The 27187-nt window shown below is 37.8% G+C and overlaps 1 protein-coding gene across 4 annotated transcripts; it reads right to left on the bottom strand.

Annotated features, from left to right (window-relative positions):
* Positions 1-256: 256 nt before the first annotated feature.
* Positions 257-26719, bottom strand: STK17A (serine/threonine kinase 17a). 4 transcript variants are annotated; one of them, XM_039714995.1, is made up of 8 exons: positions 26615-26719; positions 26177-26393; positions 18691-18903; positions 11550-11694; positions 6287-6413; positions 5496-5544; positions 5201-5380; positions 257-4379 (listed from the first exon to the last, which is right to left on the bottom strand). In XM_039714995.1, exons 2-8 carry the CDS (start codon positions 26353-26355, stop codon positions 4046-4048), a joined length of 1227 nt encoding a protein of 408 aa, XP_039570929.1. In that variant the 5' UTR covers positions 26356-26393; positions 26615-26719; the 3' UTR covers positions 257-4045. The 4 variants fall into 4 exon arrangements, with proteins under 4 accessions (XP_039570929.1, XP_039570930.1, XP_039570933.1 ...); XM_039714996.1 differs by having other exon boundaries at positions 26177-26387; XM_039714999.1 differs by having other exon boundaries at positions 26177-26404; positions 26608-26696.
* Between the last annotated feature and the right edge of the window lie 468 nt (positions 26720-27187).

Genomic DNA, 27187 nt, shown 5'->3' with positions numbered 1-27187 from the left:
CTGTACTTTTTTTTCCTGACTGTATTTATTAATCCAAATGACAGTTTAATTCAACATCTGTACTGTGAAAAACTCTGGAGTGGAAGCATATTGCTTTAGTATGGAAAATATTTCTGATGCATTTTATATTTGCTGCACATATTGAACAATGAATTTGCGATTTAGAAATTCTGAATTTGTGATTCGGAAAACTAAAATATCTGTAATCCTGCTAATGGGCATTTCCCAAAGCACAAAGAACAAAAGACCCATCAGCTGTTCAGAAAACAAAATTTTATTTATTGTAAAGTTCCTGAAACAGTAAACACCTTATTGGAAGTACAATGAACTGGCACTATTTCTTAAAAACTTTGAACTTCCAGGAACAACACCTGAAATATTCAAGAGAGATCTTAAGCCACAAAGTAATGTGATGCAAGGCCTCCCCATCTCTTGTGAGCACCACCAGTGGAGAATGGGCAGTGAGCTTTTATTTGCATTTGTGACCTAACAGCTCTCAAGGGGGATTCAGGCGGTAGATCACAAACTGGAATTCACCCTTTTGTATTTCGAGACTTGCGCACAAAAATTGTGACATGAGACAAATCACAATGCAAATTCCACTTTGGACAAAAAGAAAAATATCATTTTGTAGAACATTTAATTTAGCAACTATAAAATCTATAAGCCTCTCCCTTAAAGAGGTGAATATAGCAACAGGAGGAGACAAGGCTGTGCTTTTCATTAGGACTTTGCTATTTACTCCAACAACTGAAAGAAGGCCTAGGCCTGGACTTACCCCTCCTATTGATAGTTCATGGGTCTCCCATGAACCAGATAACTCTGTAGGAACATCTGCCCTTCCATTCCTTCAGCATCCTGCATCTGAGCAAACAGCAGCCATGCTCTCCGTGCTACAAAGGCAGCTAGTATGTGCTCGGTCTGGAGAGTGGGGACTGGGAGAGCGTTGCCCACAAGGTCCAAGGAGCTGATTCCCCAGAAGCAGCCCCTTCCCCACAAACACAGGAGCTTTTCCTAAATGACTTGTGTACACACACACAGTCCCCTGTATTCAACAGCTGCAGAAACCAGCTGTTCCTCACAGCTCTTGGTTTGCTGTTTTAGTGATGTGTCACTTTATTTGTAACTGAGTTCCTCAACAACGCTGGCTGAACAACCCCTTCCTAGAGCTCAGGGTAAGAACACCTCACTTGCAGCTTTACCCACTCACAGTGGAACAGAAAAAGCCTCAAGGGTGTGGGTCTGGCTGATAGTCCTGCAGTTAAATGTTACAGAAAATTTTCCGTTATAGCATGAATCTAAGATGCCTTTTTTATCACTTACACTATTAAACCTTCACAACTCTATACAAATTCTTAATGATGTTAAAAAACAGCGTATAAAATCACCTTAAGGCATAAAGAGTTAAACAGAAATGCAGCCCACTGGAAGTCTCAAAGCAGCCAATTCAAGAAAAGCTGGCCTTGAAGTAAGTATGTATTTCATGTATACATGTTAAGCTTCACTGTCATACATTAAAAACAGTATATATAGGAAAAAGGTAAGCACCTATTCTTTTCCATTAGTACCAGTCTCAATCTGAGACATGATCTGTGGTTACAAAGAGGAAGTGAAATGGGATACATATATCCCTCAAATAGTTTGCTGTGGGCAACCAGGTGTTGTTAAACGTTAATGTGTGCAACACTGGCAGCATTGTTCTGTAAGGGTAGGATGTGAACATGCTTCAACCTCACTGCTCTGCTCAGCTTAGTAACATATGGAAGGAAGTAAGGATATGAGAGAAAAAAAGTCAAAATGGCAATGATGGAAGATAGCAGAAGTTGCAATCTTTCACAGAAGAATTCCATGAATCAGCATCCCCTCACCCAGGCAAATTGTCTTGGGCAAATAACTGGAGAGGAAGAGAAAGATGGCAATGATGGCACTGTCCTGCCTAACAAAGGCTGAAACAGACCACATTGTAGGTAGGGTCAGCTCCTCTCTGTGTCCAGAAACACCCAGATAACACAGATAGGCTGTTGGCTCAAAGATTCTCCTGCTGAGAGCCAGCCAGAGCTGTCCAGCAACTGACTCCTTTCTCCAGAGCATGAAAGGCATCTCTGCGTTACAATATGTAACACGTCCAAAGTCAATTCTGAGCACCACTGGCTGTTTTATATGAACACCTTTGAGGAACAAGAAGATGCTCTACCTACTTGAATACTCAATATGTAATTTCATAGGGGGAAAAGCTTGATAGAACAGTTTAATTTAGGTACCATTTCCCTGATGTGGCTTGAAGTAAAGGTAGCCCAACCTCTGGCTATGATGCCTTATGGAAAAACTACCCATTGTCCCACTGCTTTTGGTTCAGCTTTCTTCTGTACTAGTGTTCTTCCCCCACCTTTCCAGCCATGCTGATCAGATCACCCCAGTACTGCTGCTCTCATTAAGCCATTTAACTTTTGTGTGAAGGAGGAACTGTAACATTAGCACAAAGCCCTGAACTCCTCACTAAATGGAGTAGAACATTTGATACATTTGAAATTAGAAAAGTGTGTACCAACATGGAAAAAAGGGAAAAACTAGCTCAAAAGTTTCTATTCACTGTTTTATAGCAAGAAAACTTTTGTCAGAGTTTATTATAAAGGAACAGCATAAGGAAACCAAATAAATAGTTGAATAGTTAACAGTATGCAATATAATAGTACTACACTTCCATTACATAAAAATTAAACTTTGGAACAGCATCAATATGAACAATTTTTTAGAAAACTAGGACTCAGGCCAAAATCCTCAGACCTGTACATTGCAAAAACCACCCAGTTTTGGTGCCCAGTTGGTGCCAGCTTTGTCCTCTGAGGGACTGCGTCCATTGAGAACTAGGACCCATCCATACTGCTCCCTAATCCCACTGTGCCAGGCCACATAACATGCTGTATTTCCAAGTGTCTAAGGGAGAGTGATCAGGAAGCAGGAGGCATGAGCTGTGCTTCACTTTTTCAGAAGAAGCAGTATCTTCTTCCTCATCTGACAGCTATATTGAACAATTGCAATTTAGCCTAAGGATGCTCTTTTTTTCCTTAAAGCAGCAGTTAAAGGAACAGAAATACCATAGAAATGACCTCATGATCCCAGTAAAACCCCAGCTGGTTCTGGGGGAGGTGGAATCAAGGGCTGATTAGCTGGACAAACTGTCTAACCTAACATGGTAAAGTCAGTGGAGAGAACTTCAGCAACTTTAGAGAGGAGCTACATCAGAATGTCATTCTTTTTTCCTCTCATCAGCACTGTGTGGCCACACTGAGCTGGATTCTATTGGCACATCTCACCCAATATGGGAGGGGAAAGGAACAATCTCTGCTGGCTCACAAGTGACTGAAGTAAGCAAATACATCACCCTCAGGAGCAGGATTTTACTGTGCTCCCAAATAGTACATATCTCCAGTACAGATTTCTTTCCCAGTGGGGCATGTGCATCTCTGTCTAGAGAAGCTCAGCTCACTGTTCAGCTACACACCAGGAGTTTGGGTCTTTGACCTGATGTAGACAAAGAAATACACACAGGATATTCTGAAATCTGTACGTCAAACCAGATGATCAAATTTTCCTCTCATACAAGTTTTAGATGAGCAGATAGTTCCACTGAAGTCAGGAGGTGTTTGAGGAAAACCCAGCATTACATATTTGCATTAAATACCAAAATGTATCCTAAAATACTCCTATTGACATATGTCACCGAAACACTTCCAGTGTCAACTTCTCAAGAACACCAGAACAATTAGCAAAAACTCTGTTACCAATCAATAACAACAACAAAAAACCAGAAATAAAAATTAAAAACAAAAATAAGCTTAACCTCTTTGTTAAATTCCTGTCAGTCACTTGAAATTTCATCTGTTCCATGAAAATAAGAACTTGGCACATTTTTTTTGTATGCCATTTTATAAACACTTTCTTTTATCTAGAACATTTATTGTATATCAGAAATTCACTTGGCTAGAATACTTTTGTTTAGTAGAAAAAACTGCCTTCCAGTTATAGCTATGAAGCTCCACACAGTTCAGTAAATGAATTCTCCTGGTATTTCCTGCAGTAATGGTTCCTCAAATTTAAATCGTTTGGAAATGGCTTTCTGCTCAGTTACTTTTTCTTTTTCTGTCTGCCTACATTGTCCCAGTGTGTATGAAGCCACTACAATTAGTTCTTCTGTCACTATTGATTCTTCCTCTCCAGTCTTCTCAGTGTCTTCTGATTGTTCAGAAGCAGAATCTCCATCTTTCTGGATGGCATCACTGGTCTCCCCTTCTGTACTCTTATTGCAGGCTCTGCAAGCAGGATTATCACTTTGTTCCAACCATGGATGTTGGAGACATTCTTCAGCAGTTGCCCGGTCCCTGCAGAGCAAGGAAAGTATTAAAATAAATGTCCAAATGAATACAAAATTCATAACCTTGCAGAAGAGATCACCAAAAATTATTCCAAGATATGACTATATTAAAGACAGATAAAATTGTAAATTAAAAAAAAGCACTGACAACTATCTTTTACCAAAAAAGACCAAAGCAGTTCAAGTAGATGAACTCCTAGCATTTAAAATAAAAGGAATTCATAAATCCCTAAATATGAGTTTACACTTCCATGTTGCCAACCAACCAACTTTAGAAGTTTATATTTATATATAGAAAAATTATCCAACTTCTACATTCTTCAAGTATTACCACAGACAAGCAGTAGGCAATTTCAATAGCTGACATGTCTCATGAAGAACTGGTAAAGTTCCACAGAAAACACCTGTTCTGTTTGGGAGCCTGGAAGTTCCAGTTTGCTGCCCATTAAGAAAAGTGTACTAATGAACCAGAAAAGGAATGGCTCTCTACCAACCCATCCAAGATTAAGGACTCAAAGCTCAGTTCATTTAAAAGACTTCAGCAAAGTACCTGCAAGAAGAATGGATGTAGTGTTCACCACTACAAGCTACAGTTCATACACAGTTTTCTGAAAGTAATTTGAGTTTTAGTTACTAACACTTGGACATAATTTGGAATATACAAGCTTGGATGGAAACTGAGGAATTCTCTTCTCATATACATAAAAAGTAATAGCACAGTGAAATCAAAGTCCCCTTATACTTTAAGAATGAAAACACTAGCACTTGCTACATTTACTATTAAGTCAATCTGACATATTAGCATATACAATAGTGTATTTTACTTACTCGGGTTTCTTAACCAGCAGAGTTTTGATGAAATCCACAGCAGACTCTGATACAAGGTCAAAGTCCTCTCCAGAGTAACTTACATTCATTTGAGATATATTTAAGAACGTTTCTTGTTTATCATCCCCCAAGAAAGGTGAGATCCCTGTTAGCATAACATATGCCAGTACTCCAATGCTCCTAAATTTAAAGTAAAAAAGTTAGCCTTTCTTTCTTAAAAGCAAACAAACAAAAAATCCCCAAAGAACAACCCTTTTCAGTAAAGTTATGATGACCATTAATGTTTTCAACTTACCACATATCAGTTGCTGTACTGATGGGGTCATAACTCAGAATTTCAGGAGCTGTTCAGGGGGAAAAAAAGTGGGTTTTGTCATTTGCAGACAATACATTAGAGCTAAAAAAAGTCTGCTAAAAAAGGTCATGTGGTAAAATTTAAGATAAGCCATTTGAAGCATGACAGTCTTTTGAAATCAAGATACTTCCATTCAGGGTATTTAAGTGGTTTTTATTATTCACTGTTTTTAAGTCAAAAAATCGTTTTTCTTTTACTGCCATCTTCAGAAGCCAAGCCAGTCTCCTTCCCAATTAAGGAATCTGTATACAAGTTTCTTGCAGACAAAACAGAAATAGCCAACATTGCATATTCCAGTACTGTAACCCATAACTATGAAGATATACCACACAATATATATAAATATATATATTAAAAAAATAAATATATTCTTAAGTATATTTTCAAGGTCTGGAGTGGTTTGGTTGTTTTTTTTTTAAAAGAGAAAACCTACACTGCTAAGATATTGTATTCAGAGACTGAGTATGTGAATTTAAACTTTTAATCCAAGTAATACTTGTTATGACTGCTGGTAAGACTCATCCAAAGTGTGTCTTCATCTTCAACATAAGCATACAATGATAGTTCATTAGACTGGCAAGACCTGCCTGTTCTACCTTTGGCAGCAGTACCACGTCCAAGTAATAACTCGATCTTGCGACAGTAACTACACAGCCAGACTGGCATGATCCAAATCCTCTTTTCACTCCCAGAAGCCTGGACTATTCATCACTCCTATAGTAATAACTTACCGACATATTCTGGAGTTCCCATGATTTCTCTTAGTTCCTCACTGCTCTTCATTATTCTGGAAAGGCCAAAATCTACTATCTTAATGTCTCCCAGAGGAGACTTACTGGTTAGCAGAATATTTTGGGGCTGAAAAACAAGAGGAGGAGACTTTTGGGATCACCAAAAAAAATTGAATATCTTTAATATCATATTGCATAATTATTTTAGGCCATGAACAACAACAATGCCTCCTGTAACAAGTATGATATCCTGGATCATTTATCTCTTTCCCCCAAGGGATTTTGAAGAGACACGTAGGCTAAAAGGAATGGCAGGATTATAAATTTAGAATGGAGAATCAAATCTTTGTTAGCTTAGAACACATTGGAAATACATGCCAACAGCTGTCACTAAACAATAGCATGTAAGTACCTCCATACTTCTACCTCTTTAGTCCTTTGGATCACGTTTTTTACTCCTCTTGCACCTTGATTCTTCCAATAGATGGTGTAAAATACCTCCCTTTGAAGGTGGTCCAAAATCACCCAATCATTTAAAAAACCCTGAACACACAACTATTTTGACTGCACCTGCTTAAAGGTCTGTTGCAACCAACCTGAATCCTGTTCAAAGTACAAACAACTGTATTACAGAATACTAACTGAAGAAGAGTTAAAAAAATATAGCAGCCTGAGAAACAGGTTTTTAAGAGCATCACCTTTGGATAAACTTGTTTGCACTGACGTCACCAGATCTTGGCTGTCTTCCTTCAAAGCACCTTTGTGGTCATTAAGAAGTTCCTTACTATTTTAAATGCTAGCTTAATTTAAAAAGGAAAAAAAAAATTGCAATTGAAGCATATCGTTGCCAGAAAAAAAAAAAAAAAAAAGTTTTGACTTTCCCAACCCCCAGACCAGTGATCACACTGGGTTTTATCATTAACTTCTGCAAATGATAGTGCTGACAATTGGCACTGCATTCGTACTTCTACTGTGCACAAGTTCCATGGAAGCGCAGAAGTCTATTGGGAACCTGGACCCTCTTGCATCAGAGTGGTTGAAAAGGGAGGAGGACAAAAGTGTAAGAACAGCAAAGCAACCACTGACTGATAATCCAGATGGAGTAACACCAACATTTATACTCTTTCTCTCACACAGAGCTGCTCCGTCCTCCATCCCCAGAGTCATGAAGACATGCTGTCACATGAACAGCCTTGCTTTTCAATACAGAAATAAACCTGGGCAAGAACATTTTAAAAAACTTTGGCCAGTTCTCCTCACTGCAAGACCTGAATATAGTTGAGTTTTTTGATTCCCGCAGAGTTCAACTGTTATTTGAAACTAACTGCATGATGTTGTCAATTTCTTTTCTGTTTGTAAACCTACATATTAAGAATAGCTCTTTTTAAATTTTCTTTACAAATTGGAATCTGGTGGCTATAAAAAGGCTTTTGGAGTGGCACATTCTCACATTCTTTATAGTTCAGATTTGTTATTTTCTATTTGTATTAGAAAAGCAAACATCCAAAAACGCTGACTATGCTTCCTCATTACCCTCTCAGATGTTATTCCCAGTGAGAAATTTAGTTATGAAGAGTCAAATTAAAAGCATGAGAAAAGTATTTTTTCTCTATATTTAAATGACGAGAAGTTTTTAATGGAAAAGTTTTGTGAAACCCTTCAGCCCTGTATTTTAACATTTTAGTAGATAAAGGAGTTGCCATTTTTATTGTCTTTAAAAAAATCTCATTATGCAAAACACACCTATGCAGAACAAAACCCGGTCTACAGTATGAATTGAGTCATAACTCTGAATCAATTCTTAATGAAATACCAGTAATTTTCTTATTTTAAGGAATCATTATGGGATTCTTGTGAAGTACCAGCCTAAACACCAACATGAAACCTTAAAGAAGCCATAGCTTTGAACTCACCACAGTTTTCAGCTTGACAGCATTACTCAAACTTTCAGAAAAGGAAGATTATTTCCTCACATCTGTAATATTGTTTCTCTTTTGGTTTTACTGTGCTAGAATACACCTAAGTTTGGCTAATGCCAGTCAGCCCACAGACAGGAGATGCAGTCTGGAGGCTCTCCTGGTGGCCTTTCACTTTTACCCTCAAGCACTACTGAAATTGTTGATGAACACCATCAAATGGCAATCTTTGAAGACCTCCCCCTCTACTGCAGCAAGGCTTAAAGGTCCCATTTAGATCCTCTTATTTCTTGTGTATTTAGCTGGTTTCAAGAAGACACATAAAGACTAAGGACACATAATAGAGATCAGGTTTTTAATCTAATCAATGCCTCACGCTTACCTAATTTCATTCATGGTGCAGGTTATCTAATTCTATAATATTCAAAAAACCTCAGAATGCTTAGACAGGAATTATCAAAGAAATAGTGGTCAGAAACAGGAAAAACAGACTAGCTGAGATACCCCAGCTTCATTATGTCTAAAGATACTAAACTAGGCTGATTCTAAAAAAGGTAGAGGACCCCCATATCTTCTTCCTCAGACCCCACGCCTGCTTAAATTCTCTTCCATTCCCAACTACTGTAAGCTTTTACCTAAGATTGATTCAAGATTAAGTCAAAGAGCAAATGAGAACACAGAGAAAGGAGACTTCCCTTACTCTGCAGCTTTTAAGCACCATTAAGATGAGATGAAAGACTCCTGACTACAATCTGTGCACACCCTGCAAATTAAATAGCATCAACACAATACTGTCAAGTGATAATTAATTTGCACTTGGTAGCATTATATTTGCTCTTCATCCAAGTCAAAACTAGACTACATAATTGTATTTTGCTATTAAAACAGGACACATTTTAACTATCTTTCAGTAGAAGCATGTTTTTGGAAAGAATTATCAGGTGACAACCTTGCTAAGCCACATCAAAATACCCCATTTCTTTCTGTGTTTAGTCTCAAGAAAAATCTTGTATCTATTCAGAAGGCAAAGACAAGCTAAAGCAAGGTAGCTGTCAATGTCACAGATCTGGTTCATTACATTTATAATATAAATATTGAGCTGACAATTACATACGGACAATCACTTGGGTTTAAATTCCTCTGGGTGTAGAAATTTAACTTTTCTTGAAGGTGCAACATATGGAAAATTGGATGGACCTTTCCAAAGGAATTTGTAACAGATAAATGAAATGGAAATCTTTAGAGACAGAAAGGTGAAACTAATAGTGCAAAACTCCCCCTTTTAGCAAGAATTTGTAAAATTTGCTATTGGAAAACACCTTGCATAGCAGCAGTAAACACACAGAAGTTTTACAGATGTCATCACAAAGTACTTAGTAAATTCCACTGTGCAAGTTAAAGCAGCATGAGACACAGGATACAACAGAAGATGAGAACTGTGGGTTGATAAATATGTGGCTGAAGCGAGCACCCAACTTTTTGCATTCTGTCCAAAATGGGCCTTTTTTAAAAGTCTTCTAAGGCATGTGAATCAATTAATCTTTGCAAGTAATGATTTTTAATTCTACCATTTCCATAATTTTTGTTTGCCAATACTCCGAAAACTTCCATAAACCTTATTTTGCAAAAGACTGATAGTTTTATAAATCACAAAAGTCATCACACTGAGTAGGACTCCGATTAAACACACACTGCACACTGCAGTAATGTATAAACATGTTAATTAACCTCAATCACTACACCATTTCCTCTGCAATGAATTTCGGTAAGGCAGCAAAACAATGCTGGATTTTCCACTGAGAACTGCACATGCTCCATGTTATGGTGTAAGTTTTCTGACCAGCTGGGAAGCTTTTAAGTAAGCTTTTTATGAATTTCTTTTCTGGAGAAAATCTGTAATCAGCATCCCAAGTCTACTTTTGCAAATAAGCACTGTAGTCATATAAAACACATCATGTTTCCAGTTACAGATATCCAGCTGGTGATGCTAAGAAACATCACAACTATAACTACAAACAAGTACAAATATATACTGTCCACAAAAAACATTTAATTTTACATATTTTGTTTCAAGGAAATTAAATGGCCAACCATTGAGACACTGAGTATCTTGTTTAAGATACTGGAACTTTGAGGAATTCTAACTGCTCATTTTTAGTCTTTCTGAACACACTCTCACATCACTTACTAAAAACATTTCATTAATTCTTTTAGTACAATTATTAATATTCTGTGTGTATGACTCAATCAAAATTTTAAAGAATTCTAATATATAATTTGAATAAGTGTTTGGAAAACCAGGCAGGTGACATATTTGTGTGCAAATACGATTCATCTGCTTTAGTTGATGAATGACATGCTAAGTTAATATATGGAGTCCATACAGCCCGATACTGGAATCTACTGGTAGCTTTATAGTAGGGCCAAAATACAACTAAGTGGAAGTAAAGATTTCAGCAACAGGACAAACATGCAGCAGCTTACAATACACTTAGTAAATAAGAGAATAGAGCATGTTAAAAGAATTTTAAGAAATGTAATGCAAGTCACTTTTTAGACTCCCTTGCTTAGTAATAACTATTTCAACCTCATAATGAGATACAGTTGCATCTTCCATATAAGTGCATGGATAGAAGCTAAAGAAACTGGAGCTTGCTGCCCATTGGAGATGTTAGTTCTCTGGATCCCTTCTTGACCATAAGATTTCATATGATGGCAACTGTACTTGTCACTTGATTTGGGTCAAAACTATTTTTAAATAAGAAAAAATACTTGTTTCAATAAATCATGATAATTTATATACCAACAGGGTGTCAGTCAACTGTTTGGCAGCAAATTAGACATTTAAATTAGGTTTACAGTAACTGGGGAAAAAAAGGAAGAAACTGCTAAAAATGTACTTAACACATTAATTTACCAGTCCTGTTTGAACATTTCACTCTGAAACATTACACTTTTTTGCACCAGTATCAGTACCACCCTTCTTCATTAAAACTCAAGTCAATACAAAAAACAAACCTGGTTTTCAATGGCCATATAATACCCAGACATTTTTAGTGCAATGTAGAAATAAGTCAGGTCTTACCCAAAGCACTCATCTGCAATTTAAGGTGCAGGGCAAACTTTTGAAGAGATTACATTTCACTTCATCAAATGAAGTTTAGATTTAACATAATCATAGAAACCCCCCCAACATGCTTGCATGTTACTCTATCCCAAAAGTTTAATTTTATCATTCAAAGTATAATTAGGTAAAATTGTTTTAATTACAAATTTGTGTTATAGTGACATAAGCAAGAAAGTCAACAGATGAGAAATCAATAAGAAAAATACAGCATCAATCTTACCTTTAAGTCAAGATGAACAACATTGTTTCTGTGCAAGAATGAAACTCCTTCTAATATCTGCTTCATAAGTCTCTTAACATCTTTTTCTTTGAAGGCCTCCTCTCTTTCAGCCACACACTGGTCAAAGATTTCACCTCCAGCAGCACTGTGGACAGTAGGAATATAGTTAGTTCAGACTAAATTACGGCACCCATTTGGCTCTACTCACACTTTTTTTCGTGTAGGCAATATCAGCAGGAGGTATAATCCAATCATGATATTTTCAGTTATTAGACATTTGGCAAGGTTTTACAGCCTTGGAAGTCTTTTCTGCAGTATGGCAGCTTTGGAGAGAGGCGCAAATTCTAGTCATTTAGGTTAGAGAATATGAATAGTACAGAAATTTTGGGGACTACTTTTGAAACACTACTGACTTCGATTTCAGATGAATGCCACAATTATTTGAGTACAGTGTTTTCATAAAAGTTGTGTCTTTTGTCATTTCTATAAAACTGCGTGGAAATTTGGCCACGGCAAATTTTAGCAAACATAGAGCAAAACCACCCCACCTCCCACCCTCCTGAAAACGCTTTGCACATATTTAAAAGAATAAATGTAAAGTCTGCAACCGAATTGTTTTTGAAGTCTCTGGTATACAGGGATGCATTAAGTTTCTAAACTTCTTTCATCTAAAAATAGCTCTGAAAATTTTACCTCTCAGCTTCCATCCTCTTTTGTATATGTTTAAATAACAGAATAAAAAAAATATAAAAATAACTAGATAAGAATGTTTTTAAAGTACTCTGAAGCCACATAGTACCAGCTCTGTATAGTAATGGCTCTAGATAACTAAAATTGTTTTACAATATAAACCTGTAGCATCAAAAGTAAAATAAACCGAACAGAATCTTCATCTTAAAACAAGAATAGGCATAAGAATGTTAGAATGGGGCCACTTTGCATATGGATTGTTGAACTCCTACTATGAAATCAGCACATACACCCTTTGTTCTGCATGAAATTCTATAATCACCCGTTAGGGAAAGGTGGTGAAACCCTCAAGGGTAGAATCCTCTCCAGTTACACCAAACTGACATGCAAAAATTACTGATGCATACCCACCTACTCTGCCTTTGCTTGCTTTTTTCCAACGAATTGTACTCCCTAGGCTATCCTGAAGACAGCCAGGCACATTCAACATTAATGTAACAGCAAATGACAGTTATAAAAAATGGTGCATTTCAATTGTGTACCCCGAGAAAAAAAAACACTTAAATATATTCAAATGTTCATTTTGCCTATACAAACTTTGCTGCTACAGTCCTAGTACTTTCTAAAAGCCTCATGAATTTAAAAAAAAGGTTTTTGCCCTCCAAGATATTCTCACAGCTATTATTTTAAATTTTCCCTGCAGATGGTCTTACAAAAAAATAATAAAAAAAAGAATTTAAAAGAAGGTTAAATTGTACCCTTTTCTAAAGAGTTTTAAACTTCTGTTCTATATGGTGGCTGCTGGCTAGCTGGTACAGCAGTACAATTTGATTTATTAAACTAAGATTTTCTTTCAGAAAAACCATCTATTAATTATTTTTCTTCTTTATGTATCAAGAGATAGAGCTCGAGAATAAAATGAGTTTTTCAAGGGAATATTAATACTATAATTCCTTCTGAAAAATTTCATATGCCTGACACTATCACATTTTTCTTCAGTCCAGTTTTATTTCATTCATGGAAATAGTAATATTTCAGTTCTGAACAGGATTCAAATATTAATGACTTTTTAAAAATGAACATCAGCTAGTGTATTCTAATATCCTAAGCCAAATTCCTTGAAAAAGCAACATCACTTGGATTTTCCAGATAGGAATAGAAAAATATCTACTGCAACCCATAAATTAAACTTTCTGCCTTAAGAATGCCATAATATGTTACTTGAAGAGTGATTTAATTCCTTGTAGCAGTGAATTATAGTGCATATACAGCGATAAGATCTACTACCAAAATTACTAACACAGTGTGTTTTATAGCAATAACCCTGAAATTTTGCTGGTAAAGCTCTGCCACTTCAAATAAAGAAAAAACACTTCTGTTATTTAATTCTGTGAAATCAGATTTATACCCAAAACATGGGATCACACTTTACATTTAATAGATCCAGCTGAAAAAACAGTGGAAGTTGAAGGTGGGGGGGGCTTATAAAGCCCTGCTTGCTATATGTCTACTTGGTAGGCATCTGTTACAATTTGTTTATTAGTGTAACTTAATTAAAACTGAGGCAGACACCAACGCTAAAATGTAAGCTACCTAGAATTTTAATATTACACCTAAAGAATTCTGAATTATAGGTGTTAGAAGTCATGGCAATAAAAGTTGAAGCAATGTCCCATCAGTGAAATCAAGAGAGTGCTACCAACGTGAGAGAAGAAAACCCTTGATCCAGAAACTTTCTTTAAAAAAGAAAAAAAAATTAAGTCTCTCCCTATACTTCTGAAGATCCTGGGTTCGTCGGCATTTTTAAGAGCGAGACATGCAAATCCAGCCCTCACACATGCACACCCACTTCATAACTTACGAGACACTGCCATTCTCAGCTACCGTAGACACTTGGCTTTACAAAATAGTTTCACATGGGAAGGTGACTTCCCATGCAATGTTTTGTTTTTTGATCTTAACTTTGCTATTTAGGAGGCTGATAGAACAACTCCTTCTGGACAATTCATTTTGTCCAAAGAATACCACATTCAAACCAGTAACCCTTTACAAGAACACATGGAAATTTGATACTGCAAGACCATTTTGTGTATTGTTGCCGTGGAGTGAGCTTAATGGATTCCCTTAAGCAAAACAGTCAGGGAGCTGTGAGCCAAGCCAGTCACAAGTGGTTGGAAGCACAATGCAAAAAATTAACTCCAAGAAGATCCTCCTGCCCACCTATTCCAAGTTTTGCCAAGTTCCTTAAAAATACTTTCAACTCAGCTATTTTATATTCCCCAGATAGATTTCAGGGGGGAAAAAAAATCTAACCATAGAAAGGCTCAAAATACCTGCTAAGAGTATCACAGGCATGTCACTGTTATGATTTCTGTGTATATGCAGACCAGGAGTTCTCTGGTGTTAATAATATTTACCAATTTTTCACTAAACTGTATTTTTTCTAATTGTCATTATGAAATAACTTAGGAAATGACTGGGCCAGTCAGAAAATGTTCTTAGGGGATAAAAGCAAAAAATTATCCTTAGGACAACAAGGTTTTTAGGAAAACAAGCCATCTTAATCTGAAAAAAAAACCCAACAACTTGATAAGGATATATTTAATGGAAAAACATTCTGAAATCCAGTTTTTTTAGAATGCATTATTTCTCTAGTACACTCTCCCTTAGCTAAGTATATGAAAAAATTGTGAGAAAAAGAAGGCTTTCTGAACTTGAAAGCTATGGCAACCATAATTCTTTAGCTATTTTAATTTACTTATGAAAGTACTGTCGTGCCATTAATTTCTCTTGTCTCAAGTGAAATCCAACTGCTCTTCATCAATGAAAAGCATGCTAATACTTTATTACTACTTAGCAGCATAAATGAGCTAAAAGTCATTTGGAAGTCTAGAGAACTAATCTTTGTTACAATTATGTTGACTTTAGATTAAATGGAGACTACTTATCTTCCTTGAAATATATCTTAACAATGAACTGTATGAAATTCAGCATTGAACTTCTTTCAAGTACACTTAGGAGACACTAACACAGTCATTTAACTTATCTTTAGAAAAAAATTCAACAAATCTATTTCAGGGCACCTGAAGAAATGAACCATTCCCCCAGCTTTAATGGATCAGATATTAAGTTACTGTTCTGAAGGATGCAGAAGTACAAATCACCAGAGTACAAATATGTAGACCAATTCCTAAAATACACTTGATTTCAATGCCGAGTTATATACTGTCTGCAATGGACAAAAATTTACTTCCTCAGTCTTCAAGTCTGTCAAAAGTCTTTCTTGAAAGGGTTATCTTTGCAAAATAATGGAAAGTCATCTACCTTCTGTTCATGGACCTTACAGTACAAGCTGTTCATACCACAGTGGTTGTAACACTACCAGCAAAGTTTCATGTTCACTGCTGCTGACAGCCACACCTCTTTCCTTGGCTAGGCATACTATTGGATAGTAAGTGCACCTACTGGTAATTTTTCCAGTGTAAGGCAATGTAATGTTCCCAAAGCCTGAGAAAACTACAAATCCATATCTGATGAGAGGACATGGGAAGAGAAGCATCCAAATACATGAAATTGTAGATGCTGGTCTTAAAAGTTGTCAGTTCTCAGACAAATGCTTTTAGTTTTTTGCCTTCTCTTTTCTAATCAGGCAGCCCAAGAACTGAATGAAACACAAAGGTAACTAAGACCATTCAAGAAGTTTTCCCCTAAAATGTTTTAGACTTCCAGTCTTGATTTGAGATTGCTAACTAGAACGACTCCTCTTGCTACTCAAACAGACAAGATGCAAACATTGGAGCAGCAGTTATTTGTGATTACAGTGGGTTTGCTTCAAGTTCAGTCTGTTGAATCCTGTGCCAAATGGATCACTTCCTGCCAGCAGACTCTTATTTTAACCTATCACACCTCCAGTAAGTAGGACAATAAATCATGTCCAAGACCATATAAGTCCATTACATTATCCAGGTCCAAATGAAAAAACACTTCATCCAGCACATGAAATATATACTAACTGTGTCTTCAGGATGAAAGAGACAACTTGTTCCTCTTTTTAAAGTAAGCGTAACAGAAGTCTACTGTATTTACACAAGGCTCTGGCTCAGTTCAGAGACTCTTCATAACAAAATATTAATGATGCAGATTCTTGAAGCTCCACTTACAGGTTTCTATACATTTGACCCACTAATTACCCACTAGTATCATCTATCCCTTCCCCAGATGTGTGAAAACATGGTGAAAAAGACCAGTTCTTAAGCATCAGATGCTCTACTGCTCTTGCTTTCAAAAGAAATGGGAAGATGACAGGTAGATTGCATCAAGTCCAAAAGTTGCCAAATTTGCTTTTTCTTTTTATACCTGATAAATCAAGTTTCCCAGACTATCTGTACCTTCTTCAGCAAAATTTCTTTTTGGTTCTTTTCATTCCATTTTCAGTGAAATATAGAAACATAACTGACCCACAGATTAATTCCAGGCTTTCTGTTACCTCTTCAGACTTACATACCCCTTACATTCTATCTTAAATACCCTGATTGAGGTCTTATGACAACAAACCTACGTCAGAGACTGTTGTTAGGGTGGATGCAGACAGTCCCAATTTGCTATGCTACAGCTGAAGCCAAAACTGTAATGCCTCCTTGCTTCCCACTGCTCAACGCTTAATATGAACATGGCAAATTTTAAGTTAGCTTTCTCTCAAAAATCAATACTGATTGAAAGACAACCCTCCATGAAACATTAATATTTCTCTTCCTGAAAGCAGAACATTTCCTGAAGGCAAAGCCCTCAGCCCTTATGACAGTTTCTACATCAAGACAAGAAACTTTAAAATCTCTGCTGATGAAGTCAGTGGCCAAGATTAAGTATTTGTTTCACTTCTTCAAGAGATAAAGATCTGCCACAAAGACCATCAAGCTTAATAGAAACTGAAATGCCCTAGAGAAGCTTGCAGTCTGGGTATGTTCTTTAATCCTCTGCATAGAGAATGCCAGAAATTCACTAACATTCATACCTGTTTTGTTGCAACATGTCTTTGGAACACTAAAGAAGCATCCAGACATACTTGCTGAAGTCAGGGAAAGACTGTTTTTGTAATTTACAACTCCAGCACACAGCTATTTATCTGAAATAAGGTATGACTGTTTGATGCATATAAACCCAGTAATTTTGCTAATTACTTAACAACCTAGTTAATACTTCATATTAAAGGAGTTTTGCAACTGTAAGAAAATTGAGTTCTAAAAGAAAACTAGGAATTTTGCATTGAAATTATCACAAAACTCATTGCTCATTTAGATTCCACTGCTCATATTAAAACCTATAGGATCTAGAAAATGAAACTGTATTTGAGTTTAAATTTCTGCTAGTATTCAAAGCAGGTATTTATGAGTCTTCAGTAGCAGCAGTTAAAACCCCAGAAGCTCTGTCACACCTATGTATTATAAAAGATACTTGAATATTTCACATATTATGACTTCATTAAAGGCACAATGAAGTTTAAAAATGTATTCTAGAAGGAATTTTGCCTTAGGAGACATGGTCTCATTCCATTTCACCAAACTTTGAAGATAGAGTTTCTTTTGATTTCTAAACAAATTGTGATTGGTACACAAGATTTCTTAATTTTTTTTTTTGCTATCAAGTAAGAGAAGAGCTGCACAAACTAGATTTATCTTAACAAACAAGTCACTTCTGAACTATTGAGCCTCACTGTTCCTCTCTTAATTATTTAAAATCCATAAAACTTAACAAGAATTTAGCAACAAGCATTTGGCTGAATCTTGGAAGCTAGCGAGATGTCTTACTATCTAAAGCCATTGGCATTTGATATGAACAGTCACAGCAGCTGCAGGAATGCCCACCTGGACAAACTCAAGTGGAGAGAACCACACAAATAAAGAGTCAAGTGTCTTTTTGAAAGAAACTATTCTAAGTCTCAATCCTCGTCCCTTCTTTCCCCAAAAAGATACTGTTTTATCAAGTTTGCTATTACAGAGGGTTTTAATAGTTTCTTTTTAGCAATGATGTTGCTTTCAATACCTCTTTTGTAACTGGTAAAAAACCACAGCAGATTTCATCCCATCTTTGCCACTGTCAATGAAATAAACTTCGGTTCTTGAACAAATACTCATTGCTTCTTTCTTCTTCCTCATGCAGGGAGTGTACAGAGTTCATATTTCATTTAAGATGCTTTAACTATATAAATTATAGTTCAGCTTTGAAAGATACTACATAATTAGAGAAATTTGTTATAATCTGAAGTAGTTATGAGACTGCACATAACTTCTTGCAATCATCATTTTATTAGCAATTCTTCTTGAAGTTTAGCAAGGGTAATAGGCAACCAATAAATTTTTTTTTACATTATTCACATTGATACACAGTATTTTTACATTATTATTTTTAAGTAAATACTGCAGAAAGTTATTCAGGAATTATTAGTAATACTTACTATTCCAGGACTAAAATCATCTCTGTTGCAGTTTCATAAACTTCATGCAAGTTAATGACCCAAAGGTTGCATTGTGCCAGCTCAAGGACTGCAATTTCGTGGATTATTTCCATCCGACAGTCTTGGCCCTTTCTTCTTTTTCTCATGAATTTTGCTGCAAACTCTCTTTCAGTGTCTTTCTGGATACACTTCTTCACCACTGCAAATTTTCCCCTGAAATTAAATAAGAATTTAGTTTTACATGCCTTAGTGACAGCTTTAGCACTGCCTTTATAAATTAATGTTTTAGGAAACTTGACCCAAATCACTATTAGCATTTAAGATTCATTCTGAATTTAGAAAGATGCCTTGCTGAGTGATGATCCCTGTGCTCAAAACACTCCAGCCCAGAACGTAAATAATGTCCATGAAATATAAGGATTTAAAAAAAACCCATAAATTCAAGCAACACCGTTTTCAAAAACATAGAGTAAACAAGCTGTGCTAGTTCCCAAGATTACATTATCCTCCAAACTTTAATTTTAAAAGCTGGCAAGACCAAAACATACAAACGAGCAATTTATGCTTTCTCTGACTACCTCACAGTAACCCAATCACTGTGTCTGAAGTACCCCACCATATTCATGGTAAGAGCACTCTCATTGAATCCTGCTCCATTTGTCATCAAATACCCATACTCTGCATGTTTCAAGATGGTATTTTCACCATGGCATGTCTCAAATGATAACAGCTGGAGTTTTTGGTTAATAGTTCTCAAAACCCCCTACTTATATAAAGCCCTTATAAGAATAAGGAACCTGGATAATGCAAACACAATGAAGCACCTTGACTAAAATCAAGCTCTGTAGCACGATTTCTGCAGCCATGCCAAGGTGAGTAGGAGCACGGAGAGCAGAGAGAGCTGAGCACCGTGCTTAGCCCACATTAATGAGCGTCACCTCGGCAGAACACACACCTGATGATGCACCAGGTCAGCTCAAACCACACTGCAGCGCTTGCGTCACACCTCTTACCCCACAGCACTCTGGCACAAGTGGCTGCTTTTAACTTCCCTGCAAGAGTCCCACACCACCTGCTCCACTCACTTCCATTCACACAGTGCTGATTTTTAGACTAAAAAGGTATTTTAACACTTCTCACTAATGCAAGGATGAATTCTCACACTTTGAAGTATAGTAACCTTACTTTAGCTCTTACCATAGAGGTATAATGATCATCAAAACTACCTTTTTTGTTTATATGTAAACATTTTCTTATAAAGCTGCAGGAATAGCTTTGAGATCTTTATTTTGGTCCTTTACTTACTGCAGGCTTGCTGAAAGCAAAATAATAGTCCTCATCTATTTTGGAATACAATTACTATGGTTTGCCTCTCCTACCTCCAACTGAAGTTCACAGAATTAACTACTTCAGCTTGTGTCAAAGATCTCACTCTCCCAGCCTACTGGCAGAAGACTGTTATCCATGAAATATAACTGCTAAACAAAGTTGTGGTCAGCTTGCTTTTAATAAGCATTTGTTTCAAAATCACACAGTCTAAATGAATCAAGTCAAATAAGTACCCACAAAGTGGGTATTTGCTAGGCAATCTCAATAAAATAATTGGACTTGTAACCACTGATACAGCCACAGTTATTCCTCTAGGAATACTATTTTGCATAAGCACATTATCTACAGCACAATATGTAGGAAGACTAGATCACAGCACAGTCCAGATGTCTGGTGAAGGTAGACAAACAGCAAGAATATGCTTTCAATGTCTTGAACCTAACTTTTTGGGAAAATGTTCTTAATTACTAATACATACATGAAGACAAAACTATTCAAGTTTGTAAATGCACAAAGATAATTTTGTAGCACAAAATTTACGTACAATAGAAAGCTATGCATTTATCAAAAGTGTTAATACACTTGTTCAACTTCTCAGCACCAAAAAACACCTCGAGAAAAAAATCAACTGGTAAGTATGTTGTCAAAAAACAACATATAAAAATAAACTGAGAAGCCCTTTAATAGCAAGTTATTTAAACTCCTGATAGATACGAAGCCTTACACCCATAAATCTAGGTCCCTGCCTGCATTCAACCTTCCCTGTTTTTCTTATACAGTCTCTGAAAGCACTGCGTACTTCCTCTTGAATGTTGCCTTAGTGCAGTCAAAAGCTTTTAATTCTAGCACCAGGAAGGACCTAGAGAAAGTGGCTTAAAAAAGTTTGAAATCTCTATAATACAGCTTCCAAGTACCATGCTGTTTTGAATTACATACCGAATCTATCTGGAAACAAGTTAATTAGCCTAATGAGTACCGATGTTGCAATTCACTGTGCATTAGTCACTATGGAAATAAAACAGGATTCATGGAGCAGCAAGAAACGGCAAGAGCCACCCCGTGTGTGGCCACCGTGTATGTCCTGTTCAGTTGAGCTGGCCAGAAGCCTGATAGGTGACGTCATTCAAAGGACAGGTTACACGGGAGTTCAGCCGGCTGACAAATACTAATTCTAAATTCTTTCAGACCAAGAATCCTGTCCAGGATTCCTTTTGGTTATGCCTATAATTAGAGCTATTATAACTACTGCATGTTAGAACTCATCTTTTCTGAATATGATCCCCAAAAAGATCAAACTTGACAAACCTGATGTTTATAACCAGAACTAATTACTGTGCAGTGATCTAGATTCATGTCTAAGAAAATTTCAGAGCGAAGATCCAAAGACAGCATCCATTATATGGTTACGCCAACAGATAAATTTTAAAGAATTTCTTTTTGATTGAGACAGAACAGTAGATAAGACATACAAAAACAAGCATTCTTATGAAGTATACATCGCACACATTTCATCTTCACTTTTCTTAAAGTCCTGCTTTTCAGAAGTTATTATAAAAAAGTATAAAAATAGTGTTAGATCACATCATTGCTGCTTCAGTGTGTTGAGAAGAGCTAGCAGTGAGAACGTTGATGGAAGGAAGAATAATTTTGAGATGAAAATATTAATGTGCATTTGTCAAGTTGAAAACAGACCACAACATCCAATCACAAATAAAAATGCTTTGGAGGGAGACAAGAATAGGAAACTCTAAATAGTTCTCAGTCCTCACAAGAGTCTCATTCAATAATTATGATTTAAGATAAATCATATCTGATTACAAATAAGCTCAATGTCACCTTTTCAGGTTGCCAACAGAATTTGCATTGTTTCATTAGGCACACATTATAGCTCAAAGGAAAATTGTCAAATCACAAATCAAATGTCAAATCAGATGAGCAGCAACATTTATGTCACACCAATTAATTTTTGTTGTCCTAGGATCAGAACAACAGAGAACTAACATTATTAATTTAATTATAACATATAAAAATAACTAAGCTTAACTAAATATTTAAAAATAACTAACCTTATTTTCAAAGTGACCTATAAAACTGTTACTGTAACAAATGCAGAAATAATTTCTTTCTGTGAAGATGTTCACTTTCTATAAAGTTCAGAAAAAAACTTTTCTGAGATCCACAATACTACATGCAGTTTATTATGTAACTCATATCAAACATTTCTTCTGAAGTGTGGGTTTTTCCCCCTGACAATTTTGGATTTCCAAACAAAAAGTGCAGGGATTACATTTCTGATGTTCATGAATAATTTACTCACATAAATTTATTCTCAAATGCAAAACTGACTACTTGCAACTCTTCATTTCACCTCTTTTCCACTTTTGCTTAGTTCCACAGCTATTTCACCCCAGCTACTCCACCCAATGTGCTACTGCAGAGAGCAGCTGAGGACAGCAGTGTCATGGCAGAAAATGGTAGTGTCATGTACTGTTAAAACACACATCACTGAAAGCTACCGGAGAAATAAAAGTTCATGCCAGAACTGTTCTTTTGGGGGAAAAAAAAAAATCAACAGCCATATCACTAGTCAGGAACAAAGAATATTTCACACTCCTTGGATGATGACAATATTTCTTATTCTTACCTTTGGGTGGAGAATGAGCTGATATGCTTTAAGAAAAAACTAGGAATGAGAAGAAAAAACAATTGCATTGGACATATTTACATGTGTGCACACATTTTGCTAGAAGATCATTTTATTCCAGATCAATAATTTAAGGTGATCATTACCTTCCAGAAGAAAGACAGACCAGTCAACTTATTCCTTCCTCTAATCCAGCTCTAGAATCAAGCGTATTCTTTTCTGTACACAAATGATGACTTACAATATGTGCATAGCTTGTTTCACATAAAAAAGGAGTGCAACATTCCACAAACAAACTAAAGAATTAATAGCCTAGTAATACTTTGCCTGCAATTAGGAGTTTTTTTCTCTAAGAAAACAAGCAAAGCAACTAAATATAATTATAGCAGACCCCTTAAGGAAGCTCTTGGTAGTAAAAAATTTATTGTTCCCCATTTTACAGTACAGTTATGGCTTAAGCACAAATGGCAAGGAGAAGAGTTAAGCAATTGGTGTCTTGTCCTCTGCAAAGGTGACACTGCTTCAAACTAACCTAACTCAAGCTAGCACTGTCTGAAAACATTTAAATCTCAGTGAGGTGATAACAAGTGGCACCCTTAAAACAATCATCAGAAGTAAGTTTGATTTCAAACCTCACGCAAGTTCAGATTTGTGTGAGAATATTGTGATTCTGAGGACAGTAAAATTATTAAGTCTGTGAATACTGGACCAAAATGTCATATATTAAATAATTTAATTTTAAAAAAACCCATTTATTTCCATGTCATGTTAAGGAAGTTGCAATAATTTCCTTTACTGAGTGGCCATTATAACAAAGATTTTGATATTTTTCCCAAGTGAACCCGGCTTTCCCAACAGCTGTTTCAACAGACTTGCAAATGCCTGTTCAGCTACTGAACGAGGCAACATCACCTGAAGCACATAATCTCTACATTCTGAAAGCAGTTTTTTCTCCTGTAAGCAGGACTAATGAAGCCCGACTTCCCATGGGTTGGCACCTAAGTCCCTCTGGTGACAGTGTGATCAAGTTCCTCCTAGATTCATCCATGCCCTTCAGGACTGCTTCCCCCATGATTTTTGCTCCCTAATGTGCAACCTGGGGCCAGAGCCCTGGTACCACTCCTCCCAGCATCACCAGAACTACAATGCCTTAACATTTCGCCACGTTCCACTTCCTTCCCACCTCCTCCAAACACAGGAACCCAGAGAACACAAAACAGAGGCTCCAAGTGCTCTGGGAAGTTCAACATCCATGTGTTGACTGACAGAATGGGAGGCCAAAGACTGCACAAACCTGCTCAGCTCATGCAGCAGCCCTGATCACAGCAAAGGTGAAAAACCTACTTGCTTCTTTCTCCACGCTCTCAGGTTTAACCACAATCCAGACAAATGGTGTTATTTTCAAACCTACCTAAAATTCAGCTTTCAAACTGTTTCTCTAATTCTGGGAAATGGGATGGACAAATACAGAGTGTATAAACCTTTTTCTACCAAATCTTAATGTTAAAATAGATAACATTGTGTGCACAAGGACTGCTTTTAATAGGAGACAAAAACCTGCCATACCTGGCTGCTGCTTTGTTCTTTGTAAAGATAAACTCTACCCATAAAGAGAGAATAAGACAATTTATGAACATGCAAAAGTGAAACAATTTGTGTTGATAAATCATCAATAAAATTAGTTATAAGTGGCAGAGAGACTTTCCACCTACATTTTGTCACAGAGTTGGCAAAAAATAGTCTTTAATGGGAGTATTTGAGCTGAAATATCTGCTTTTTAAAAAACAAAATTTAAAACTGTTGAATAAAAAACCAAGCACATGCATTCAAACGTAGAGATTTCCATATTCTAAAAGAGAAGATAGTGAAAACACTCATGAAGTTAAGGAGAGATAGCCTGAACCAAAAATATGTACAATTGTTGCTCAAAACCACGACAAACACTTAGAACTGCCACTTAACTCATTTTAACTACTGGTGCAAAATCACAGCCTTCACATGAAGGTCATCCTTAAAATATTCAAAAAATATTCCACACAAAAGTCCATGCTGCTATTTACTTGTTTAAACTGCAGACTAAGACTTGAAGCAGTAGTTAATTCTTGTTCTTAGGGTAAAGCAAATCATCCCAGTTGTACTTTTTTTTCCAGAAATAACCTTAATCTATTTCATGCTCTGATTAGGCCAGTGACTATCATCCAGCTCTGAGGGAAATGCTCATTCCATGGAAGAACTGCAAAATATTTTCTGAAATAATCTGAACTTCAAATAAAGAAAAAAACCCAAACCAAAACAGCAGTGATACCAGAACATTCTGTACTACACTGCTCCTGTGCCTTTTGGACTGTTTATTAGAACCCACAGGAGGTGGAGGGCGTGTCTAGTTAGCGTCAGTTTCCAGGCCTTGGACATTGTGGTCACAACAATCTACAAAAAGTTTTCTCGTTCCATGGGATGTTTCTCCCACCTGCTTACCATGTGAATGCTTTAGACCACTACATTCAAACAGGTATTATTCTACTGGTACATCAGAGTTATTAAGTGAGCATTAAGCTAACACCTAGGCAACCTAAATATTTGTTACAGGTACCTACAGCAACTGCATTTGCCTTGAAACTCCTCCTTAGCTCCAAAGGGGTTGATTTTGCCACTGTATAAACTGAGGTACACAGAGAGCATAACTTGCAATGGAACATACATTGAGGAGGATATCTTTCCATATATCCGGTGGTACTCCATCTAATTTTTATTGAAACAGTCCTTGGATGAAGCACATGTAATTCTAAGAATACTATCATTCTTTTAATAGGATGTGACAGAATTTCAGACAAAAGTATTGGTAAAGTGGTGCTGAAATTCCATATACGTAGTTCCCAAGACGCAGAAACCTTTTAATGAGACTTTTTGCCCTAAACCTTGCATTCTATCAGTCATGTGTGAAATGATACATGGACTAAATCTCACATGCGGAATCACTTCCAAACCCAAGACTTTAAACCATCTTTAACTCCTTGAAAAGTTCCACCATTAGATTACTCTCAAGCATATGCTATTCCAAAGGAGTGTAAAAATTGTTTTTCCACGTCACAGCTTACAAAGCTCAAGAAAATAATAAATACTTTCAGAAAAAAAATCAGAAAAAAAAAAGAAAAAAAAAGGAGGCAGGTTTTCTAGTCCAATGGAAATCTAGATCAATATCCACATCTAGACCAATGTCCACTACTTCACACGGGCTCCCAGGGAACCACAGCATCCTCCCAGCCAGATCGGCAAGGCTGGGGAGCCGAGGATGACTTCTGCAGCAGAAGGAGCGACAGACAGCTGCGGGGTACAGCTGCTGCCAGCACCCTCTTCCAGCCGAGCCAAGGCCACGGGCACGCCCTGGGAGCTCCCTCAGCGCGGGCAGAGCTCCGGGTGCCGCCGGACGCGGCTCTGCCCGGCGGGGACCCCCGAGGGTGGGCTGCCACAACCCCCCGGCCCCGCTCCTTCCCCCGCCCTCCGGGCAGCGCTCACCTGCCGAGCTCCCGGCCGGGGCTCAGGCTGTACCGCTCCTGGAAGGGCTCCGTGCGGATGGGCGTACGGATCTCCGCCAGGAGCCCGCCCCGCCGCCGGGATCGCCCGGCCGCGGGCTGAGGTGGCGGCGGCCGGTCACCGCGGGAGCGACCGGGCTGCGGCTTCTCGTCGGGGATCATGGCGCGGGGCTTCGCCCTCGGCAGGGGGACGCCTTCGCCTTCTCCTTCTGAGCGGCGGGTCAATGCCGCTGCTCGCTTTCGGCGAGGTTATTTAAACAAACCCCGCAAAGCCGAGGCTGTGCCTGAGGAGAGACCGGCTTGCCTCCCTTCATAACTTGGATATCTTCGTGTCACTGCAGCGGGAGGATCCTCCGCCTCTATTCGGTCGCATCTGGAGCAATGGCGCGGGGCTTCGCCCTCGGCAGGGGGACGCCTTCGCCTTCTCCTTCTCCTTCTCGTTCTCCTCCCGCCTCCCTCCCGGTGCCCGTGTCCGTCCGGCCCGCGCTCCCTCCGGGCGCTGCCGCTGCCGCGCGCTCGCGGAGGCTGCGGGCTGCACTGTGTCCTGTTCTGGGCTCCTCAGGACAAGAGAGATGAGGAACTGCCGAAGAGGGTGCAGTGGATGGTGACACAGATGATCAGAGGACAGGAACATCTCTCTTATGAAGAGAGACTCCGGGAGCTGGGCCTATTTAATCTAGAGAGGAGAAGACAGAGAGGAGATCTAATCAATACACACAAATATGACAGAGGTGGGTGCCAGGAGGATGGTGCTGGACTCCTTTCAGTGGTCCCCAGTGACAAGATGAGGAGCAATGGCCACAAACTAAAACTCAAGAAGTTCCACTCAACATGAGGAAGAACTTCTTTGCATTGAGGGTGGCAGAGAACTGGAACAGGCAGCCCAGGAAAGTCATGGTGTCTCCTTCTCTGGAGACATTCAAAGCCAACCTGGATGCATTCCTGTGTAAGCTGCTGTAGCTGGCCCTGCCCCAGTGATCTCCAGACGCCCCTT

This window comes from Passer montanus, unplaced genomic scaffold (assembly GCF_014805655.1).
Source record: "Passer montanus isolate IOZ18808 unplaced genomic scaffold, ASM1480565v1 scaffold32, whole genome shotgun sequence".
Lineage (NCBI taxonomy): Eukaryota > Metazoa > Chordata > Aves > Passeriformes > Passeridae > Passer > Passer montanus.
Note: the sequence above shows the minus strand (reverse complement) of the source record. Positions and strands in the feature narration are given on the sequence as shown.

Coding starts and splice junctions, on each gene's coding strand:
- STK17A (XM_039714995.1), bottom strand. CDS start 26,355: ATGATCCCCGACGAGAAGCCGCAGCCCGGTCGCTCCCGCGGTGACCGG. Junction 5,381..5,495: donor AGTACAGCAACTGATATGTG/GTAAGTTGAAAA, acceptor CTTTAAATTTAG/GAGCATTGGAGTACTGGCAT. Junction 4,380..5,200: donor CTGCTGGTTAAGAAACCCGA/GTAAGTAAAATA, acceptor CTTGCTCTGCAG/GGACCGGGCAACTGCTGAAG.